At 40.1% G+C, this 23,760-nt stretch overlaps 1 protein-coding gene across 3 annotated transcripts in view; it reads left to right on the top strand.

Annotated features, from left to right (window-relative positions):
- The window catches only part of DYM (dymeclin), a 392,088-nt gene that overhangs the window by 207,002 nt on the left and 161,326 nt on the right, over window positions 1-23,760 (top strand). For all 3 annotated transcript variants that reach the window (XM_074952350.1, XM_074952349.1, XM_074952351.1), the window contains one exon: window positions 3,772-3,897. In XM_074952350.1, coding sequence (XP_074808451.1) covers window positions 3,772-3,897 — 126 coding nt within the window. The remainder of the gene's footprint in view (window positions 1-3,771; window positions 3,898-23,760) is intronic.

Below are 23,760 nucleotides of genomic sequence, written 5' to 3'. Positions count from 1 at the left end.
GGTGGAAACAGGGGTGTCTGGTTTATTTCCAAATTACTGCTGATTGAGCTGATATACAATATTTCACTCAATGCCAATAAGGGTGCTTTTAGTTCAGTTATCCCTGCACCTTTAGTGCCGTGGGTGCTTCTTGAACATGAATACACTTCTCCAGCTATGGTTTATTAACTAACATCCTTTCAAATAAAGATAATATGTATCTTGGGCGGTTCTGAAGCAACATGTGTCCCAGATGTGCTTGGTTCAGTGTTATTCAGCACTAACAAGTCTGCTTGACAATTATTACAAGGCCCTATAACTTGCATGGCAACATATTAAATTTTGATTAGTAATAAATATTAACAGGTTTCAGAGTAACAGCCGTGTTAGTCTGTATCCGCAAAAAGAAAAGGAGGACTTGTGGCACCTTAGAGACTAACAAATTTATTTGAGCATAAGCTTTCGTGAGCTACAGCTCACTTCGTAAGGTGCCACAAGTCCTCCTTTTCTTTTAATAAATATTAGTATTTTACTGTAATAAATCCTACAGGACTAAAAAGCTGATGTTCCTATATTTCTCCACTTAGCAGCCATCCAAGAAACTAAGTATTTACCTCACTATTTACCTTGGGGAAAACTTCAAAAAGCTTTTTGTTGTTTTCACTGCAAATTGTAAATGAAACTCTGCAGTACTTTTATATTACTTTATGTTGTGCAAAGAGAATTATCCTCTATTGGAATTTATAACTGTACTAGCACTAGGAAAGGATTTGGATTTTGAACGTATGCAATGCAAAGCCATGTGCAGTATACATATAGTAGAACCTCAGAGTTACAAGCACCAGAGTTACGAACTGACCTGTCGCCACACACCTCATTTGGAACCAGACTTACACAATCAGGCTGCAGAAACAAAAACAAATGCAAATACTGTATAGCACAGTACTATGTTAAATGTAACTACTACAAGAATAAAGGTTTCAGAGTAGCAGCCGTGTTGGTCTGTATTCACAAAAAGAAATGGAGGACTTGTGGCACCTTAGAGACTTACAAATTTATTTGAGCATAAGCTTTCGTGAGCTAGAGCTCACTTCATCGGATGCATTCAGTGGAAAATACAGTGGGGAGATTTATATACATAGAGAACATGAAACAATGGGTGTTACCATACACACTGTAAGGAGAGTGATCACTTAAGGTGAGCTATTACCAGCGGGGGCGGGGAGGAGACGACCTTTTGTAGTGATAATCAAGGTGGGCCATTTCCAGCAGTTGACAAGACCATCTGAGGAACGGTGGGGGGTGGGGAATAAACATGGGGAAATAGTTTTACTTTGTGTAATGACCCATCCACTCCCAGGCTCTATTGAAGCCTAAGTTAACTGTATCCAGTTTGCAAATTAATTCCAATTCAGCAGTCTCTCGTTGGGATCTGGAAGTTTAAAAGTTTAAATTTTTTTTTGACAAGGTAAAGAAACTGTTTCTGTGGTTGTTTCATTTAAATTAGGATGGTTAACATCAGCATTTTTCTTCTGCATTGTAAAGTTTTAAAGCTGTATTAAGTCATTGTTCAGTTGTAAACTTTTGAAAGAACAGCCATAATGTTTTGTTCAGAGTAACGAACATTTCAGAGTTACGAACAACCTCCATTCCAACCTGTTCATAACTCTGAGGTTCTACTGTATTTTAGTTGGAAGCAATTGGAGCTGTGAGCTCAGGCAGTAAGCCTTGTGTGAGGTAGTTTTGAATTTTTTTCTTTTTCAGTTGAAAAACTTGTGAAAGACAGAACAAGCCAGTAATAACACTAAAGAGTTCTAGGCTTCATGTCAGAAAAACAAATGTCTTTAGTCATTATCTGCTTTTCTTATGCTTAAAAATATCAAAGAAGGGGTGATCTAGATGGCAGTGTTCTGTGCTACCATCCAGGAGAACTGAGTCCTTCTCTAAACTTGTTCTCCTCGCCTCAAGGCAGGAGTTCCTGGGAATGCAACAGAGAGCGAGTGAGCACACATTGATTCTGATTGGAGCTGGGAGATGAGTGTCTCGTATTCTTTAACAGAAATGCTGAGTTTCTAATGAAGGAATTGTAGTGGCATCTAACGCTGGTGAGAGTTGTCCATTTCAGCCATAACAATGGTACTTGTTATATTTAGGGATAGATAGAAATGAAGAGCTGTTTGCTCAAGGATATGGGGAAAACTGCTTCCCACTGAGGGATGGGGAAGTAAATATATTTTATTTTTAGCACTGATATTGTGCTGTCTGCAATACAAATGTTATAACAATGTTGTCTTCGTTTCAATGATCATGTAGTTCAGAGAAAAAAAATCTCAATCCCTACTATTGCAGGATGTAGAAAAATGAACTGTTTTTAACAGCAAAGAAGTGACTGTTTGAAATCCCTAACTTTTGAATTTGTAGAGAAAGATGTTTAGTTCTAATGATGGGAAAAACGTGTTTTTAAAAAAGTCTCATTCTTTCCTGTGGTGTTATCTTCATCCTGGTTAATGTGCCCCAGAAAAGGTATGTGCCAGAAGCCCATAAAGACAAACCCACTGGTTTTATAAGAAACTGTAAAAATGTCTTTAATGTGTCGAGCCAAAACAAACTGTTTTGGAACTTGGTGATTATAACAGAACATTTCTGGTAATTTTAGAGGCATATGATGCATTCAGAGTACTGGCTGGTCACCAGAAAAGGTTTCACATGATTCATCCTGCTATGTTCGGTTTATTTTTTAAAACATCAAGCTAAGTCTTTAAGCATCTATAATCTCTTAGGAAGAGTTCTCTGTGCCTCATTCACTCTTGGAAATAAGAATCTTCTGAAGTCCTTTTACTATATTATTTTGAGATTTAGGAATCATGGGAAGGGGAAATTATACTGAGCCAATGTAAAGCTAATATTCAAAGAAATGGTGAGGAGACAGTATTAAGTTTAGGCTGGAGTTTGAGGACAAATCAAGACTAGAGTTTAGGTACTAATTCTGTGGCAATGAAATCCTGACAGCCCTTCTTTCAAGACTTTGGCTCAAGCTGGCCATCTTGTGGAAATGTTGCAAGACCTTGGGCTGAACTCCCATAAGAATGGGAACACTGAAACACTGGCAGTATATGAATTAGAATTGGAAAAACAGGCTTTTATTGGTTTTGGATCCAACCCAAATTGTTTTTCAGATCTGGGGATTCTAATTTGGTCACCTCCACCCCTTTAAATTCCAAGAGGTTTGGATTAAGGTGCCAGTTTTTGCCCTCCTCTGGTTGTACAATGGTTCTGAATAGTGCAGTTCAAACACTGTCTAGCTATGATGGATGGGACAAAACCATTTCAAACCATAGTTCTGTGTTGACTAAACCTTTGTAAAATGTTGTGAGGAAGATGATTGGGCCCCGTGTATTGTAGCCAGGCAAACTGTGTTTCAACTGAGTTAGCTGTGGACTGGTATAAATTTGGTTCAGCAAACAGTTTTTCTATCAGATGGGAGATGGAATTTTCAGAGCCTTATAGTAATTGGTGTGGCTAGGAATTCCATTGATTAGGAATTAAAATTCAATGTCTCACTACAAGAAAGAATATGTTTAGACTGTTAATGACTCTGACGGAGACATAAAAAGCAGATGGAAGGCCTTTGAGCATTTTACATCAGTAGTTAGGGGTGGCTATTTCAGGAGGTAAAGGATGCTGTGATATTATGAAGGACAGGATGACACAAGGAGGGTTTAAAACCTTCTGTGTTTATTGTTTGTGATGATTGAAAGGCTAAACTAATGCATTCTTATTTTCCCCCTCAAGGTTTTGCCAATTCTTGAGATTCTCTATCAAGTTGAAGAAAGGAATTCACACCATGTCTACATGGCTCTTATAATTTTGTTGATCCTTACAGAGGATGATGGCTTCAATCGATCTATTCATGAAGTGGTGAGTTACTGTTATGGTAAATAACTCTTAGAAAATAAAAATCATTTAGATGTTTATCTGAATAGAAATAAGCTTGCACATTTCAGGACAATAATTGTCTCCTCAGTAGAACTGGTTTACAGATTAAATTTGCTCTTCAAGATTTGAGGATATATACTCATTTCCTACAGGACTAATTAAAAGAGGGTTACAAGTTTCCTTTCAATAATCTTTGTTTAGTGATGTGTACAAATGATTTTCCTGCCACTAGGATAACTTTGTTCTTCTCTGGTTTTCCTCTTTCCAACTGAGCATGGAAGTAGGCAGGCAGGTTGCCTCAAGAATACTGCCAAGGAAGAAAAAGAAATAGAATGATGGGTAAACTGTCCTATGCTTTCACAGCAACCTTACTTAAGCAGCTTATATTTCAACTGAAGGGACTTTAGTGGGAGTTTTTATTTCCCAAACTGGATGTAACTTCCTTACTTGGCATCTCCGGTCTGTCTTTCGTCCAGATTAATATCTTTTTTATATTAGCCATATAACATGGTCCAAATTCTGCATAGATTTCATTGGCCTTGACCAACTGTGCTAGAGACTGACTGGGATGGTCGTTCTAGTTTCCTAGCTTGTAAAACTATCACAATGTAGAAGAAGTTTTATCTAATTTTATCTGATTTTTGGCTCGGACATGCAAAGTATCTCTTGGGATTATGTGATGCATTGATTCATAAAGGAGATGTGAAAAGCTGAAAGCAAGTGTTCAGGTAGTTAAACAGAATCTTTCTCACAGGTAAGTTTGTCCTGTCTTAGCAGGAATGTGACTTTTTCCCCAGGTTATCAACATGATAGAGGTTTATAAAAACCCGAGAGAGAGAATTTTGGTCACAAATTTCTGTAGCCTCATAGGAGATTATGTAGATCTATATGTAGAAAACAGGAGGACTTTGTGTGTATGTGAAATTTCTTGGGACTAATAAGCAACTTTTGGGATGAAAACAGACGGCAAATATGCAAACTGCTGAGGCCAACATTTCTCTGGAGACTTTTCCTTCCGCCCCACACAGCATGGGTGTATATATTTGGATGCAGTGTCTATAGATTTAGTATCTCCTTAACATTCAAGTTTTTTGCTCATGAATTGAGTTTATTGAACTATTGAGATACAGTACGCCACCACCTTGCCATCACTTCCTTGCCTCATCTTTCTTCATTTATTTTAAAGGCTTTAAACATGCTCTGTCAACAGATCTCTCATTGTTTTGGCAAACATGGCAGATTTTCCTAAAATGGCCAGTGTAGGTTAAGCCAGGGGGTGAGAGCATAATTCGCTTTCTATGTCCATTTAATCCTTGTAATCACTGCTGAGATTGCCAACATTGGTGTAATGGTGGCTTTATAATGTGAGTGATATTTACTATCTCTCTTTAATTAAAACAAGTATTTGCCCTCCTTTTTCCTGCCAGTTTTCACATGCTTCCCCTTCTCTGCCTCTGTTCTCTTTTCTTTTCCATATCTTCTCTTTCACTATTTTCTTTGCTGCCTTATCTTATGCCTCTGTTTCCCTCTTCAGCTGAGGATGCTTGGTAGGATATCCTTTGGTGGCTCCAGGCAGCCAGGACATACATCTTTTTGTTCCTTAAATGAGTACTATGGGAATGGGGGAGAGAATCCTGGGCCTGTGGGCTGCTACCTGAGCCCATAGTCCTGTACATGTGAACTGCTCATGTGACCAGCTTCTCGCTGCATCTGGGAAGAGGGCCAAAAATGGATGACTTTCAAGGAGTTGCATGCTGCTCTATCGACAGCTGAAGGAACACATTGGCATTGAGTTAGAGGGCAGACCTGGGCATCATCCAACCTTTTCGACCCTCCTCTGTTCCTTTCCTCTGTGCAGTCCTCTTTTCTATCCCTTCTTTCAGACCCCATGAATGGTCTGTACTCCCCTCTGTGCATAAGGCCTAAAGTCAAACAAAATGCACCTTTGCTACTTCTGTAGCATTGCTTACATTGAACTCCAGGGCTTTTGTTTCCCCGTGCAATCCAAAACTTTGTCACAGAGATGGACGGGTGCAATGAAGAGGAGAGGTTGGTTATCTCCTGCCCTCACCCAGAGAATTCAGCTATGGGTGTGCAGGCAAGTTCCTATTGCCTTAGCAGCCATGACACTACAACATTGCCTTAGCAGCCATGACATACTTGACTAGAAGTGGGTCAAAGACTATGACCCTGAGGCCCCAGGATTCTTGTGTTTCAAGAAAATTCCCCTCCAGTCATTTGCTTTACCCACGACCCTGGGCAAGCAGCATTTTCTGATTCTCTTGTTTCGTTCCTAATTCTGAACATCACTGAACTTTGTGGAAGAGGGGAAGAGAAGGAGGATTTCAAAATCCAGATATGAATATTGCAGGTTAAGCCCAACCCTGTTCTGATGGACAGTTTGTGAAAGGATCTTCCTGATGCCAGTTCCTGAGGACCCACTCACCTGTATATGGCTGTCAGAAGAAAATAAAAGGACAGATAAAGCCATGTTTTTTCTTTTCCTCTAGAAATCAGGTGTAAGAATGCATTGGTGCATCTGACACCAGTTTACATCCTTTTCAATGTTTTTAGGTGTGTATTCTCAGTGTGAAAGGTGTGGGACTAGCTTCCAAATAGATTTTGTATAGTGTTAATTAGTTTGATTAAATGTCTTAAATCTCAAACACACAACTCCCGAAATGCTGAGAGGCTCTCATAGGGAAGAAAAAAACTTATCAATGAAGAGAAGGGAGCTATCTAAATCTGTCTGTAAAATGTGAATGTCTAGCACCAGTCATACAACCTGAATGAAGCTCTTATTCACTGTAAGTATTTATTGCATTTTAGCAATTTCAGCAGGAAGCTTCTTCCATCACTTGGCCGAAGTCAGAGAAAATAAGAGAATAATTTAATGTATTTTGAGTCGACCTGTTTTTCTCTGTGCTGATGCATATCCTGTAATGTTCTTATAACAGTCATTACTGTGTGATCCATTTATGGGCATATTTTCCTTTGTGGTATTACACCCACATTTATTTATTGATTGATTTTTAAGATCAATTTTAGTAAGCACAGTTTTATAAATCTCTGTGATTATACAGACTGGTAAAGAGCCCAGGAAACCACAGAAACTCTTCTAACTGCTAAAGGGTTTTTATTTAAAATAAATGTGGTCTTAGCTGCATGGAAGAGGTGATCAAAACATAGATCTTGTTTCTGCAATTGACTCCGTGCGGGCAGACCCCTGGGACTCGCACAGAACCCACTTTAATTCAGTAGTAACAATGGAGTAAACGGATGGGTCTTTGGTGAATTGATTCCCTCCCACCCATCCCCACCCCCCAGCAACATGAAACCATAATTTAATTGAGATCTTCAAATGAGATGCAGTGTCACAAAGTTTTATGGTACTATTTTCCTACAGACAGCTATATTTATTTCTAAATGTTATTTTGTTTCCAGATTGCAACAGTATGCTTAAAATGAGCTCTTCAGTGACTTCGTGCTGCCCATTAGCAAATGCTTCTGTAACTCTTCATAGCACTGTACAAATACTAACGAACACCTTCTTATAGCTCTCTAAATTAGCGTTCCCCAAACTGTGGGTTGTGACCTCAGGGGAGTTGTGAGACATTGGGGGAAATAAAGAAACCACAAGAAAGCCAGAATAGGTCCCAATTGAGCTGGCTCCTGTCCCGCAGGCTGGCTGGGCTGGGCTCTCCGCTCTCTGCATTGTGACCTGGCCTCTGGTGCATGGGGTTTGCAATGCCACTCACTCAAATTTGACCCAGACACACCCCTCTCCTCTGCCCCCAACCCCGCCATGGGGGCTGGGCCAAACCTCAGTGGTGCTATGACGCTGTTATCAAATAATAATAACTGGAAATATGTTGTGTATGTTGCAGTTTAAAATTTTAACACTGAGTCAGTCTTCCTCAGATTCTGAAGAAGTGCCTCATAATCAGAGCTGTGGGAAATTCTGAGGTTTCAGTTCTCAGAGTTTCATGCAAACACATTTTCGAAGTACTGTTCTCTTGGGTCTACAGCCCTGGTTTCACTTTGAGAATTCAGAGCAAAACTCAAGTCAAAATTTGCAGACTTTTCTCTGGGTATTGTGTGCAAAGCTTTAGGTTTTATTTTCATTTTCAGTGCAAATCCATAAATCGTACCAGATTTGTTTGAAACTGGGTCCGCATTCTGTCTCAAAATGTTTGACCCTTAGCAAAACTTTCTTAAAACCTTAACTAAATTTTGAATTTATGAAACCTTAAAACCTGATAAATTGAATGTGTTTTGGGGTTTTGTTGTGAGCATTTTATGCTGCTTACTTAGTCATGTTGCTTTTTGTGAGATTGTTTGCTGTAGAATAGTTGAACAATGCAAGAAAACATACACGGTTGGGCTAGTAATTGCTTCTGTTTTGTAGCTCATTGTCATTTTGATAAGAAATGTATTTTCTGTTATGACTACTCTTTATACCCATTAATTTGTAAGCTTCAGTGAGAATATAGAGGCAGAAATGTCACAATTTCTCTAATTAAACCTTAATTTAAAGTTCCTGTTTTTTACTGAGAGTTTATGGATTTTTTTTTATGAAGCTACTTTGAAGCTGAACAGTCATGTAATGAAATTTTATTGTGTGTGAAAATAACACATTTTGTCAAGCATTTAAAAGCACTTTACAAAGACAGAAGTTTCATTTTCCCCATTTGTTTAAAAAAAATGTTGATTATGAGAGTCAGGTGTTGGTTCCCTGTTTCCAGAGGAACTGAGTATTCTCATTTCCCTTTAACTTCAGCTGGAATTGTGGTGCTCAGCACCTCTAAAATCAGCCACAGGTTATTTACTTAATGACCTAATGAGTCTCTGGCAGAGTTGGTAACCAAGATCTCCTGACTACCAGTCCCCTTATAAGATGACTTATTATTATTATTATTATCATTATTTATTTGTACTACCACAGCGCATCAGAGCCCTAGTCACGGGCCAGGACCCCGTTGTGCTAGGTACTGTACAAACATAGAACAAAAAGATAGTCCCTGCCCCAGTTCGCTTACAGTCTAAGTATAGGACAAGAGACAACATTTGACACTGCCGAATTCTGTGCTTCTTTGTTAGTTGGTGACATGTTTTTAATGCACTTGTATACTACTATTGTTTCAGAAACCAAGCGTTCTTTCTTGGGAATTTTTTGTATCTTAAAGGCCTAATTGGTGTAAACCGAAATATGAAATGAAAGAGTTGTAGGCATGACATACAGGAGTTAGAGGTTTGTTCTTTTGACCACCATGATTCAGTCAAAATTTCTGAAACATTTTTTCTTGCGGAATAAAGTCATATTAGTGTGTTCTGGGGCTACTCTGGAATGCAGGCTATTATTTTGATGTGTTCTGTTTCAGTGAAATCTCTGTGTGCGTATATAGCACTCAGCCTTACAGTCAACTGTGCTGGTTTTGGTTTCATGGTATCCAGGTTACTTTTCCCCCTTCTAGGCTCATTAAAAGTATAATCGGTCATCTTAGCCATCAGAACTGACTTGGTTTATTATCTATCTTCACCTGAACTGTACCTGTAATATCACTAGTTCCTCCTTCCTAAAGATTCATGTAGCAGTGATAGAACTTCAAATGTGTGTTCTCAGAGTCAGTAGAAAGGAGAGTTCCACATCCTTTACTCTTTGTGTGTGTGTGATTATTCGTATGCCTTTTGATTTGACACTAGGAAGTTACTAGAGCTGAAGAGTCAGCTGAGTATATAGTTAGGTAATTATTATAAGAGTCTTAAAAGTAGAGTACCCGAGTATCTTGTAGGTCAGGACTGAACATAGCTCTACACAGTGCTATTAAACGCCGATGAGTGGGAAATTATATTATAGGTGTGGCTAGTAAGCCTATTATTAAGGTTGCTTGACACTTCCATTATAAGACTCTATTTTCAGTTCTACCGCTTTGGCAAACTTTAACCATTGGGCCTGAAATTCTCTGGGTGTCCACCTCAGGCTGAATATTTTGGAAAGTTTTAACTGAAATGGATTAGCAATTTCCAGAATGAGGACAGGGAAAAGCATGTTGTTTAGGACATGTTAAAAATTTGGGTGACCTTTTCTTTGAGAAGCTCCATACTTTGGACCATGGGGTGGCCTTTGCGTCAAGGATGTGTCTTTTGCTGTTTGTGGAAGAGTGGACTCATCACAAGAGCCCCTCCTTGGGGATGGGCATGATAGAACACCAAAGGACTGGAGCAACTGTTGACCAAGGGCACTAGAGAAGACTGAGGGCAAGTCTACACTTCAAACGCTGCATTGGCGCTGCTGCAGTGCTTTAATGAAGGCACTCTACACTGACAGGAGAAAGCTCTCCCATTGGCATAGCTGCCGCCCCTCAGGGAGATGGATTAGTTATGTCAGCGGGAGAAGCTGTGTCTTCACAGAGGGTTAGGTCAGTATAACTACGTCGTTCCGGGGGGTGGATTTTCCACATCCTTGAGTGATGTAATTATACCAATATAGATCTGTAGTGTAGACCAGACCTGAGCTGCTGCTACTCTCGCAACTCAGCCTTCCAGCCCCATTGCGTTTAAATCCATCACTTCCAGATTAGCAGAATGTCCAATGCCCTTATGTCAGATTTTCTGTCTCTGACGCTGGGCCCCATTGTCCACACCCTTCTCTCAGGGTTTTATTATCCTTATCCTGTTCTTTCAGGGGAGCTTTCCCACCACCTTCCCCAGTAGCTAGTAGGGGAACTCGGACCCTCCCTCTCCTCTGGGTTCTAGCCCAGGGACCCTGTAGTTAGCAAGCAAGGTCTGTCTATATTCAAACCCACTCCCTGCTAACTTCTAGGGCTTCCTTCTATCTGAGCCTATCAGCAGGCCTCTCTAAAGCCTCTGTAAACTCGCCCTTCTTGCAGGGCTAGGACTCAAAGGGCTCTTCCCTGGAATCCTCCTATAAATCCCAGTGTAAAAGTATGAATTTAAACCTCCTTCTGTCATCCTCAGGCTTGATCTTTCATCACATGCTGGGCCCTCAACTGCCTCTCTGGGCTCTTTCCATGCTCTGATCCCAGAAGGTGACTGCAGAGTTCCTTCCCTCTCTCTACTGCAGACCCTTTTTGCTGCAAACTTCTTCTCTTTACACTAGCCCCCAGCTCCTTCCCGAGATGGAATTCATCAGTAACTGGGGCTGGCACATCCTCCAGGTGTGGCCAGTATCTTAATTGAGCTCTTTAGCTCCTGATAACTTTTTTTGTGCTAATGTAGGATAGACATCCCATCCCTCTGATCCGGTGAAAAACTGCCTGAATTTGGCTAAGATATAAACTTTTGAAAAATCTCCATTTGCACATGCTCAGTAGAGACTTCTGAGATCTTTGAATGTAACAGTCCAAAACATTTCATGCTCACTGGGCATTAACTTCTAGTATAAACCAGACTGCACATGTGCCATCCCCACAGAGTGACTGAGCATGCTTTATTCTCTCACAGCTCCTAGTGCTGACTGGACTGTACTTGCACCAGCTGCACAGAGCAACTGAGCATGCACCAGACCAGTGCTACAGGGGCAAAGCCAGACTTTCCTTATAATTGCTGTCCCAGTTGCTTTGGGATGGGAGGTTGGATATCAGAACTGAGAGCAGGGAACCTCTCTCCTGTGTGGTCAGTGACACTCCTGCTGATGCCCAGGCAGCACTGAGGAGGAATCTGACTGACCTGAATACAGAGGGGACAAGAGCCAGACCAGCAGGCATCTAGTAAAGTTCTGTTGAATAATTCCCAATTATCATTCACATTTTTCTGATGAAATTCTTCCACCCACGTGATTTGGCTGAAAGTTGTTTTCAGATTTGTGAAATTGACACTTTTAAAGCACCAAGTATCTATATTACTGGTCTGGACTTTTTTTCTGTTTGCACATTATAAATGTGATCAAGTCATCATCATTTGTATCTAAGCTACCATTAATTTTTAGACTGGTACTGGGAGCTAAGTGGGGTGGGGGAAAAGGGAGGCAGGAAAAGGAGGAAAAAGAGATCTGACAAGGAGCCAGGTTGTGGGGAATAACTTGACTGACTGCAAAAAGATAGTGTCGGGGGAAACTGGGACAAGGAGCCTGGGAGCGGGGAGACTGAGATTAGAACTGGAACCCTGGGAGGAAGACTGGCACTGGAAGCTATTGCGTAGTGTAAAAATGGGAGTGGCAGGCGGAGGGAAGGAAGATCTGATGAGGAGCTGGCAGGGGTGACTGGCTTGAATTGAGAATTGTGGGGAGACTGGACATGGACTGAAAGCCTGAAGGGGCAAACTAGGAGACAAGGACAATTTGAGCAAGGAGATTGGGCCTGGGATGAAGAGCCAGGGGTGGGGAAGAGAGCAGACTTGGACAGAGACAAGATGGATAGGGAAGGGGCAAAAGGGGTCAAGGTTGGGGGAGGAACATGCAGAACTGTCTGTGACCAAACAGAACACTTTCCTCTCCAAAGCCTGAAATTGAACCTGAGATTCCTGACTGTCACCATTATCCTGCTGTCAGCAAATATTTGCGACACACTGGCAAAGTGTGTCTTATCTCTCTCTAGTGATGGTCCATATAGCAATAGTAGGTTGTCATCCTATCAGTTCCTCCATTAGCTCAAGCGGTAGAGGTCTGTGGATCTAAAGGTTCCAACCCTGCTGACAAACCATGTGGATATGATGTCACATGATGGAATTTGTTTTTTCACTTCGCCTTTTTAAGAAAAAACTGTTTTTTGTTTGCAATTTCTATATTAAAAGAACATTCTTAAGGTTGCAAGTCAAGCTCTCCAATTCTCCAAGGCATTCAACTGCATTAACCATGAGGCAATCCTTTCTCTTCCCTTAGACCTCTATCTCATTCACTACATGTCTTCCAACTTCTGCAACAAGTGAGACAGGCATCCTACAGAAAACAGACAATTTGTCCCCAGAGCAGGTTCATCCTGTGCACAGAGTGAGGCAGTGGTCTTGTGGAAAAATAGTATGTAATCATGTGATTAGACTGCATTATAATGCGTGTGAACAAGGGGGCTGAATTAAGGTTGCACAGACTAATTCAAGATAACATTCTGCATGTTAAACTACTACTTGTAACTAATAGTACGTAACAACTGAGTAATCACATTCAGCATCCAAGCCAAATGCTCAGCAATGACCAGTTTAAAATACCCAGGCAGGAGCTGTGTTGTATACCATTAGATATTTAAGAATAAATTCTACTCTGTGCTGTTGTGAGGAGAAGAGCATGTGGGTGCCTCTCCTCCCTGTCTCTTCCACATATACATCAGAGCAATGTCCGTACATAGCAGTTAGGATAGCATTAGAAGAAGTCAGTCTTCAGTGTGCACATCACTTGCTTGTAGCCTCCCCTGTGCCTTCTTGTTTTGTGCCACTTGGATGGCTCTGGCACAATGCCACTTCATCACCAGCATCATTGCACTTCACTGTGTCTCCCTCAAATTAGGGCAGGAACTGTCCTATAAATAATTATTAAATATTGTTGTGTAGATTGCCATTAATATTTAAGATAATCCTCTTTATTCATCGGATGTGTTATGGACCAATAGGTCCAGGGCCAGATTTAGGGGCAGGCAAGCACCTGGGCTGCTGGGCATGGGGGGTGCCAGGTTCAGGGTGCTGTTTTTGTTGTTAGCGACAAAAGGGAAAATAGAACGTTTGAAGTAAAATGTTTCAGGTATTCCATATGTGGATTCATTTTTCACTAACCTCCTAGAATATTCTGGACTTTGTAGTATCTCGTGGAACCTTCCAGTCTTTCTGAGAACTACATTTTCCTTGAACCTCCAAGAATGTTGTCAGCTGTGCCCTGCGGGTATATAAGGGGTGGGATGTCGCCAATCAGTCAGGGAGATATAAGAACGAACTGAAGTGAAGTGAGAGCACAGCTGCGATATTATGAACCTTATTTTATTGTGTAATTGTGAAAATGTACTTGTGTTTTAAGACTTGAAAAGTGTAAGCAGCAACTAATAAAGGACATATTTAATGAGATGCCAGAGATAGCTATCAAACCCTTATCTATGCAACAATATAAAAGAAATACTGTTATTTTTTCCCATGCTTAACATGTAATGTTTGATGACTTTATAATACTGCAGAATATAGTCTTTTGCTTTCCCTAATGCTCGCTGTTTTTGCCTGTAGAAAATTAAAGATGCCCCCTAAGAAGCCTTGAGGAGCTCAGTATAGGAAGCGAAAAGCTCAATTGCAATCTAGTTTTCAGCAAAGGGCAAATTCAGTGGGAAAATATCTGAAATAGAACAACATAGACCTGGCTTTAGGCAGTAGCGATTGTCTCAGTGCAGAAGAAATTGAGGAGCAAAGCGTAAATGATGGAAGTCCTGTTACTAAGGAATTAGCAGGTTTACCTGAAGATGAGGAACGGAAATGTGAGGAAAGGGATGGAAAATCCGTCCTTTTTTTCTGCAGCGGTAAAGGAAAGTGATGATGGTGAAGAATGTGGCTCACATGAAAAGGAGAGTAATGACAAAAAACCTGGTTTACATGAAAAGGAGAGAAATGATAAAGAAGAATCAGCCTTGCTTGATGACAGAAACAGCAGTAAGGAAAATTGCATACCACAGATTGATACGTCAGATCCTGGTTTCTGGCCGGTGATCCTAAACTCTGCTGCTATTGATTGTACAATTTTGAACGGGCTGGGCAAAATCGAGGATATGATGTTTCCAGTAAATGAGCAGAAGTGACACTTTTCAAAGTCACACTGCGAAAGAGTGCTTGAGAATGGTGAGAAACTGAATTGGCATTGGCTAGTTTACTTGAAATCAAGTGACAAAGTGTTGTTTTTTGTTTCAAAATATTTGACAAGAATCCCAAATCGTTGCTTGCGCTTTCCTGATACTATTATTGGCAAAACTTAGCTGATGCTCTGAAGCGACATTAAAAGTTCCCAGACATTTTACGGCCTACTCCAAATGGATGGAAGTCAAGTCCATGCTCAAGCTAAATAAATGCATAGACACAGAAAACCAGCACATTATTGATGCAGAAACCCAGCTTCGGAGGAATGTGCTGGAGCGCGGCTCTCAATTACCCTCTTCTTTGCAAAGAATAATTTGGCTTTCTGGGGCTCGTCAGATAAATTGTTCACTAAACATAATGGTAATTTCCTCAGTTTGGTAGAGCTCCTTGGGAAATAAGGTAATATCATGAGTGAATACCTACATCAAGTAGTTTGTAAGGAAACTGTGGACCATTACTGCAGCAAAACAATTCAAAATGAATTGATTGATCTTATGGCACGGAAAGTGCTTGATAACATACTGATGTGGCTCAGCAAAGCAAAATACTGTGCTGTAATAATGGACTGCACTCCCAACATTAGTCACAGTGAAACAGTGTCTTTTACAGTAAGATTTGTTGATGACGAGGATGGTTGTATCCAAGTAAAGGAACACTTTATCTGTTTCCGGTCTGTGGATGATTCTACTGGAAAAGGCCTAATAAAACTCTTTATGAACTTTTTGAATGAGAATAAAATAAAGCTTCAGGACTGTTACAGTCAAGGGTACAACAACAGTGTGAACAAGGAGGGAAGAAACAGTGGCGTCAAGGCAAGTATCCTTACACTGAATCCAAGAGTTTTCTTCATGCCTTGTGGATGCCATTCCCTCAGCCTGGTTGTGTCAGATACAGCATCATCATCTTTAGATTCAATATTTCTCTTCGGAGTACTGCAAAGTGTATACATCGTGTTTTCAGCATCAACTATCAGGTGGAAAATCCTCACGGACGATGCTACAAATCTGACTGTGAAGCTGCTAAGTGGAGCTGCTAAGTGATACTTGCTGGGAGAGCCGCATTACCGGTGTAAGGCCAGTGAGGTACCAAGTGGCTGAGGTTTACGACACCCTGATGGAACTGGTGCAGTCAAGTAAAACTGAGGTCAGAATCCAAACCAAGCCTGGCAAACCAGATCACTCACTTCAGATTTCTGGTTTCAATTGTGGTTTGACACGATATCGTGTTCCAAGCCAATGTTGTAAGCCAGCCTTTACAGACTCAGTCAATGGACATCGTGACCACTACCGCTTTCATGAGAAACTGCCTTGATTTCATTGTGGCCTACAGAGACAACGGATTTGAAGATGCCATCACTGCTGCCAAAGAAATGGTGGAAAACTTAGGAGTTGAGCCTGTCTTCAAGGAAACTTGTATTCATTGGAAGAAGAGACAGTTTGGCTACGAGGACAGAGATGAGAAGATAGGAAGCTCGGAAGAAAAATTCAAGAGGGATTTTTCTTTTTGCACGCTCGTTGACACTGCTCAAGTGTCCATCAAAGAAGGATTTAGACAAATGAAGCACCAAGGAAAGACCTTGAGCGGTTTTGTATGACCTTAGTAAGCTGCTGGCACACAGGAAAACACTCTTGAACAATTGTATGGGCCTTCACCAGACGCTGACACCTGGGGAATGTTCAGACATCAATGATAAAGACGTCTCTGTCGAATTGGACAACATCCGTCACATTTTGCAACCCAGCATGAGGAAGGCTTTCTCCACTCCAAGTTCTCCAATTCATTCATGATGCAGAGTTCAAGGACACTTTTCCTAATGTGTGGGTAGCTTTGAGGATTCTGATCATGCTGTAAGTCACAGTCATGAGTGGTGAGCACAGCTTTTCGAAGCTCAGGCTCGTTAAAACATATTTTCGATGAATGATAGCCAACAAGAGACTGACATGACTTGCTATTTTATTGCTTGAAAATACCATTGGCTAGTCTTTGGATCTCTGTGACGCTGTGCTTCAATTTGCAAGGGCAAAGGCGAGAAAAGCGACCTTTAGAACTAAAGGACTAGGGTTAACTTTATAAGGCTGTCACCTATTGTAATACTATTTAACATTGGTACACCCAGTGTTGGTATATCTTTCAGTTTCTTGATGTTAGTACATTTCAGTTATTCTTAAAATTAAGAAGTTTCTATAAGCTTAGAGGAAATTATTTTTTATTTGCTTATATATGGTATGAGTAAATACAGATTTACAGATCCTAGCATGCAAATTTATCGTCTTCTATGACAGGGATAAATCATGCATGCAAATCATGCATAAAGTCATGAAATGAGCTACAAATGCAAAAAAAATAAGGTATTCAAAAGTTTAACAAATGGCGGGGGGAGGGCAGAAGACATTCCTCACCTGGGGAGCAATTTGGTCTAGGGTTGGCCCTGAATAGGCCTATTTTATGCAATTTATCATAGTGTCTTTTTCAGTCTCTCATTATTTGTCTTCCCTACAGATACCATGGCTTTCATTTTCTATGTGTAGTTCTAATTTTCCAAAACTTCATGCATGCTTTGCTTTAATTTTGTACCCCTGTCAATTTAATCTCAAACTAGTAGAAATGGCCACATAAAACCATAAATTATACCTTTCCCTCATCCATTCATATACACTGCAACTGAAAAACTTTTTATGGTACTTTCATGCTTCCTGTTGAGTTCCTCAGCCTTCTTTATGCTTTCAGTAAATATTAATTTCCCTTTAGTCTCTCTCTTTTAGAGTTTCCAAGCCCTTTCAGCGTAAAATGCCTACCGGAAATGTTCACACTTAATCACATCTGTAGCACCACCATCACTTCATCCAGCACTACACAACTGTGTAACATAACATGAGGGCATGTGGCTTTTCCCCCAGTGTTGCCTTCCCTTTCCTCCAGTGTGGGAAATTAGAACGTGCTGACAGAAGATGGCCTGCTCTTAACTACTACTTCATTCTTCATTTGTTTTTGTGTTCTGTATCACTGTTTATGAAAGTTTATTTTTCAGGTTTTTCTTCAGGTTCTACTCAGTCTTTCTGAACCATGTTAATACATATTTTTACTCATTTTTTCTTACTTAGTGACAAATCCTTTCCTTTTTAGGATATGCATTATTGTTACTTCTGATTTACAAACTACAGTCTACCCCTTTTCTTCCTCCTCACTCATCCTTGGATACCTATCTCCTCTATGTCTCTTCCATGTTCTGAACTACTATTAGTCTGATGATGACCATTTCTTGCTTAGTCTAACCGTGTTGTACTTTCCTCACTTCATTCTTTGAGCAGCTTATTCTCATTATTGATTATGCTTACCTTGAATTTCTATCACTGATAAAGAGCCGCATTTTTTGTGATTTACCCATACAATAAGAGTCAGCATTTGTTAGCCAGATAGCATTCTTTAACATTTCCATGATGACTTTTACAACACATAGTTATTGAAAATGTGTCCCTGTTTTAATGATCAATCACTTATTTTGTCTCCATATATGAAAGGAATCTCCTATATCCAGGGCTGCCGTTTAGGCATTAACACACCACAATTATATTAGTAGCACTAAGTTTTCCTTCCCTGGCCAGACCTTTTTTAAATGTATCTAGTCTGTGATGGTATTTGTTTGGTATCTAGTCTGTGATGGTGTGGCTCTTGTTGAATTGATCTGTATGGTGGTCTACAAAGTGTAAATGTGCTAAACAGACAAGAATGTTTGCCTCCTAGAGGCTTCAGAGTGATAGCGGTGTTAGTCTGTATCAGCAAAAAGAACAAATACTTGTGGCACCTTAGAGACTAACACATTTATTTGGGCATAAGCTTTTGTGGGCTAAAACCCACTTCATCAGATGCATGGAGTGGAAAATACAGTAGGTAAGTAGGTAGATAGATAGAAACAGAGAACATGAAAAGATGGGGGTTGCCTTACCAACTCTAACGAGACAAATCAATTATAGTGGGCTATTATCAGCAGGAGGAAAAATCACTTTTATAGTGGTAATCAGGATGGCCCATTTCAAACAGTTGACAAAAAGGTGCGAGTAACAGTAGGGGGGGAAATTTGCATGTGGAAATAGTTTTTAGTTTGTGTAATGACCCATCCACTCCCAGTCTTTATTCAGGCCTAATTTGATGGTGTCCGGTTTGCAAATTAATTCCAGTTCTGCGGTTTCTTGTTGGAGTCTGTTTTTGAAGTTTTTTTGTTGAAGAATTGCCACTTTTAGGTCTGTAATTGAGTGTCCAGGGAGGTTGAAGTGTTCTCCGACTGGTTTTTGAATGTTATAATTCTTGACGTCTGATTTGTGTCCATTTATTCTTTTGAGTAGAGACTGTCCAGTTTGGCCAATGTACATGGCAGAGGGGCATTGCTGGCACATGATGTTCTCTGTATTTATATATATCTTCCTACTGTATTTTCCTCTCAATGCATCTGATGAAGTGGGTTTTAGTCACGAAAGCTTATGCCCAAATAAATTTGTTAGTCTCTAAGGTGCCACAAGTACTCCTCATTCTTTTTGCCTCCTAGAGGTTAGTCTAAAAGGCATTAGATGGTACAATGCAGAACAGTACAAATAGGGCCATCAAAGGAAGTGCATAGTCTTTGTAGTGGGACTACATCATGAAAGAGATGGATCTTTAAGAAATTTTTGAAGGAGGTCTGGAAGAGAGCCAAATTACAGTGCTATTTCAGGCATATTGGATTGCATGAAAGAGAACATGAATTTGGGTGCAGACCAAAGAGACATGGAAACAGTTAACAGAGCACAGTGAATGCAGCACAGAAAGCAGATGGTGGTGTAAGAGGAAATAAATGCAGAGAGGATAGGCAAGTGCAAAACTGTGTGGAACCTTGAAAAATTAGAATGTTTTTAGAGCTGGTGTTTGCAAAGTATTATTCCTCTAAACAGTCATTTCTATTAACTTGATTCTTTTGCTTGGACTTTCAGTTGGAATCTGTTGACTAACATGTAGATAAAATGGATCACCTACTTCTTGATAGCTGTAATGTAATTTTGTGTAGTACCCCATAAGGCGTTTGGGGTAATATAATGTGTCAGATCTTCATCTCAGATCCTTACATACATTGTGCTGTCAGTACTAGTGTTGGTGGCCCAATTAGTGCCCCTAGTATACGTGTCAGAGCTGCACTTCAGATGCTCTGCAAAGGAGCCCTGTTCATAACCAAATCCCAAAAGCATGTGGCTCAGTGGCTATAAAACAGGTAGAATTAGTGGAGTACCTGGCACTGTGGTAAGGGATCAGAGGGCTGGCCTCTATTGGAGGAGGTTGATACCTCAGGACGAGTTAGGTGAATAGAGCAATGTGCATCATACAGTAGTAGGAGGAAGATAGAGAGATCAGTTGTGCAACAAAAGCAGATCAGTGGTGGCACAAAAGCAGAATTGTTCATTGTCTTAACATTGTGTGCAGTTTTTCTATTTTGAAACACAAGAACAAATGGATATAAACTGGCCATCAACAAGTTTAGGCTTGAAATTCGACGAAGGTTTCTAACCATCAGAGGAGTGTAATTCTGGAACAGCCTTCCAAGGGGAGCAGTGGGGGCAGAAAAATGAACTGGCTTCAAGACTGAGCTTAATAAGTTTATGGAGGAGATGGTATGTTACTCTTTTAAAAAAAAAAAAAAGAAGAAGAAGAAGAAGAAGAGAGAGAGTAAATTACTTACCTTCACAGCAACAGAATTATAGCTATCTCACTCACCCCACACTTCCTAAATGTTTAAGGAGTTTGCCTTAGGAGGTCGTATGTTGACTTTTTGAGTGATTATATCATACATCTTTAGGGGTGGTGTTTTATATTTGGCTTTCATAGGGTAACTCTTACTTCTCTCTTGTTTGGAATTGGCAAGAATATTCTTAATGGCTTAGGCACTGGCATTAGGCAAAGAGGGAGGGGGAACCATGCCTAGCTAACAAGACTAAACCCCATTGCTAAGGGATGCCTGGCCTGACTTGTACTTACAGTTTGAGACTTAAGGGTGCAAGTTCTGTCACTGTTCAGGTTAACTGCACCTATATTCTCTCTCCAAGGTCCAACAAAAGCACCCATTCTAGACTCCTGGCTCCTCAGCCGTCACCTCTCTTGGGCAGTGACTCGTGTTTCTCTCCCCCGACTTGGGTTTTTCTGTGCTGCACAGTTCCCTGCCTACTCTGTGTTATTCCCAGCAATCCAGACTGCATAAAAGACCAGCATCTGTGCTTTACTTTCTCTTCAGAGGCTATAAACAGCATAACTGCCAGCAGTTAAAAGCTACCACACAGCCCTTTCTAAGCAAGCATGTTTATTCTTAAAATGAAAGCATTACAAAGAAAACATATTAAAACAATAAAAGAACCTACACACATGCTAATAAGCTTATGAGAGATCACCCCCAACTCCAACAAGGGTTCTGACAGGAGTCAGTGCTTCAAACCCCACTAAGGGGTTGTTCTGTGATTACAAATTCGGAGCAGCCTCAGCTCACAACTAGCACCATGATGAATCAGTCAGCCATTCCTGTATACAGCTTGGGCCTTTGATCCTAAGACTCTGGGAACAAATAATCAGCAGACAAAGGTCCCCTCCTCAGGGCGTAGTTTCAAAAGACTGAGTTTTTTGCATAACTGGAGGTGGCACATTTGCAGTCACCTCACCCCTTGAGATTGAACCAAAAGTTCATTCTTGTTTCGCGCATTGTTTCTAATAGTCCTTTGAAGCTCTTAACATTTCCTAGGGCTTACATTGGTCATGTGTCCCCACTATACCAGTTACATACATTTTCCACTATTATTCATAAACTTTGTCTTTTTAATACAATGAACTCCAAAGCTACTTAAATTTAATTAAATAAGGGTTTTCAAGGATATTGCTGGGAATTGCCATATTTGTCACAACATCTTCAAAGAAGCTGATTTACACATAGATTATTTCCCCTTTGCTTTGTGAGTATTTCTGTACTTCACAGGATGGCTGTCATAAAGCAATCAGAAACTAATCTGTCTGTCCTATATACTAATATGGCCTCTTGGTGTCTGAGTGCACCCCATGTATATAAAAATAGAAGCAACACTAAAAATCTTTCTTCCTTTGCAGGCTGTAGAAGAAGTAACTTGATTAGTTCATGGAGTTTCGTGGGTGGAAGTATAGGGAGTATATGTAAAGACATACTGAGGAAAAGCTATAGTCACTGGCTGGAAAAGGGATGCATGCTTTAAAATACACACATACATTTTGAAACATAAAACTCCTTTGCTGTTTGACATCCGTTTGGAATTTGATCAGCAGAGTTCTACTGTCTCATAATGGCATTAGTGATGTCCCAAACACACACTCCAGGAAGTTTCAGAAAATTCAACAAAGAAAAGAGAAGATTGGTGAATTCAGAAAGTTCAGAAAGATGGATAAGAAGGGAGGATGAGAAGAGCCATCCTCTTACTATATTCTTTCTACAAAATCCAGTCTTTTTCTTTGTCCCTCCCCAAAGAAATGTGTCTAAATTAAAAACAAAATAATTACTGTGTGTCTTGGTCTCTGGTTTTAAAACCACCGCACAGCCCTGACAATCTTTTTATAGTACTGATCACATATCCTATTGCTCTTCTGTTGCAAGAAAACTATCCTATGTTTGGGACTTTAAAAAATTACTTTAAATTACTTTAAAAAAAAATTAAAAACTTGGGATTGTGATTAAATGCTACCAATGCACAACTTATTTGTTTGGGGAGGAGAGAGGGGGTTGTTTTTTTGTTTTTATAAAACAAAGAAAGAATCAGTAGTGGCAAAATACATAGTATTTAGCAGCCATGCATGGTCCTCAGTGTTCCTGCATTAATGGTAAAGTGTTTTATTTTTCTTGAAGTAGTGAAAATGCTGCAAATGCATGTACCGATAGGCTTAGGAAGTGGGTTTGTAAAGGTGTTTTGGATTTGTAAATTTGCAGACGACACACAAATTATGGGAGTGGTAAATCCTGAAAGGGACAGGTCATTGATTCAGAGCAATCTGCATTGCTTGGTAAACTGGGCAGAAGCAAACAATATTCATTTTAGTATGGCTAAATGTAAATGTCTGTATTTAGGAACAAAGAATGTAGACCATTCTTACAGGAAGGGAGGTTCCTTTTGTGGGAAGCAGGGACTGGAAAAGATTTAGGGATCATGATGGATAATCAGCTGAACATGAGCTCCCAGTGTGACACTGTGGCCGAAACAGCTAGTGTAATCCTAGGATGCAAGTGGAACCTTGAGTAGGAATAGAGAGGTTATTTTACCTCTGCATTTGGCACTGCTGCTACCACTGCTGGAATACTGTGTCCAGTTTTGTATCCACAGTTCAAGAAGGATGTTAATAAATTGGAGAGGGTTCAAAGAAGAGCCATGAGAATGATTAAAAGATTAGAAAAACATGCCTCATAGTGATAGATTGAGCTCTTTTACTCTATTTTGTTTAACACAGCAGAAATTAAGGGGTAACTTGATTTCACTCTGTAAGTATCTAGGTGGGGAACAAATATTTAATAATGGGCTCTACAGTCTAGCAGAGAAAAGTATAACACAATCCAGTGTCTGGAAGTTAAAGCTAGACAAATTCAGACTGGAAATAAGGCATAAATTTTTAACAGTGACAGTAACCAGCCATTGGTGCAACTTAACCAGGGTTGTGGTGGCTTTTCCGTTATTGAGGATTTTTAAATCAAGATTGGATGATTTTTTAAAAGATCTGTTCTAGGAATTGTTTTGGGGAATTTCTGTGAACTGAAGGTCAGAATAGATGATCAGAATGGTGCCTTCTGGCCTTGGAATCTGTAAATCTGTGATGCTTCAATATATTTATGAACAAAATATTTTGACTGCTAGGTAAGTTAGTCATTTATTTTTTTGAAAAGATGTGGCTTGTTAAGTCTAGCTTTATTGGACAGAAAATATGAATAAGGTTTTGTCCTAGGGCTTATCCTAGCTAAATTGGGACTATTGGCAACTCTGAGTTTTTGGTGCTAGTGCAAGTATAAAATAAAGAGGGGGAGGTAGCCAGGAGATGCCTTGGTTTGGCATCTGG

The sequence above is a fragment of the Natator depressus genome, chromosome 5 (assembly GCF_965152275.1).
Source record: "Natator depressus isolate rNatDep1 chromosome 5, rNatDep2.hap1, whole genome shotgun sequence".
Classification (NCBI taxonomy): Eukaryota; Metazoa; Chordata; order Testudines; family Cheloniidae; genus Natator; species Natator depressus.
This window is presented reverse-complemented; position numbering and strand designations above follow the sequence as displayed.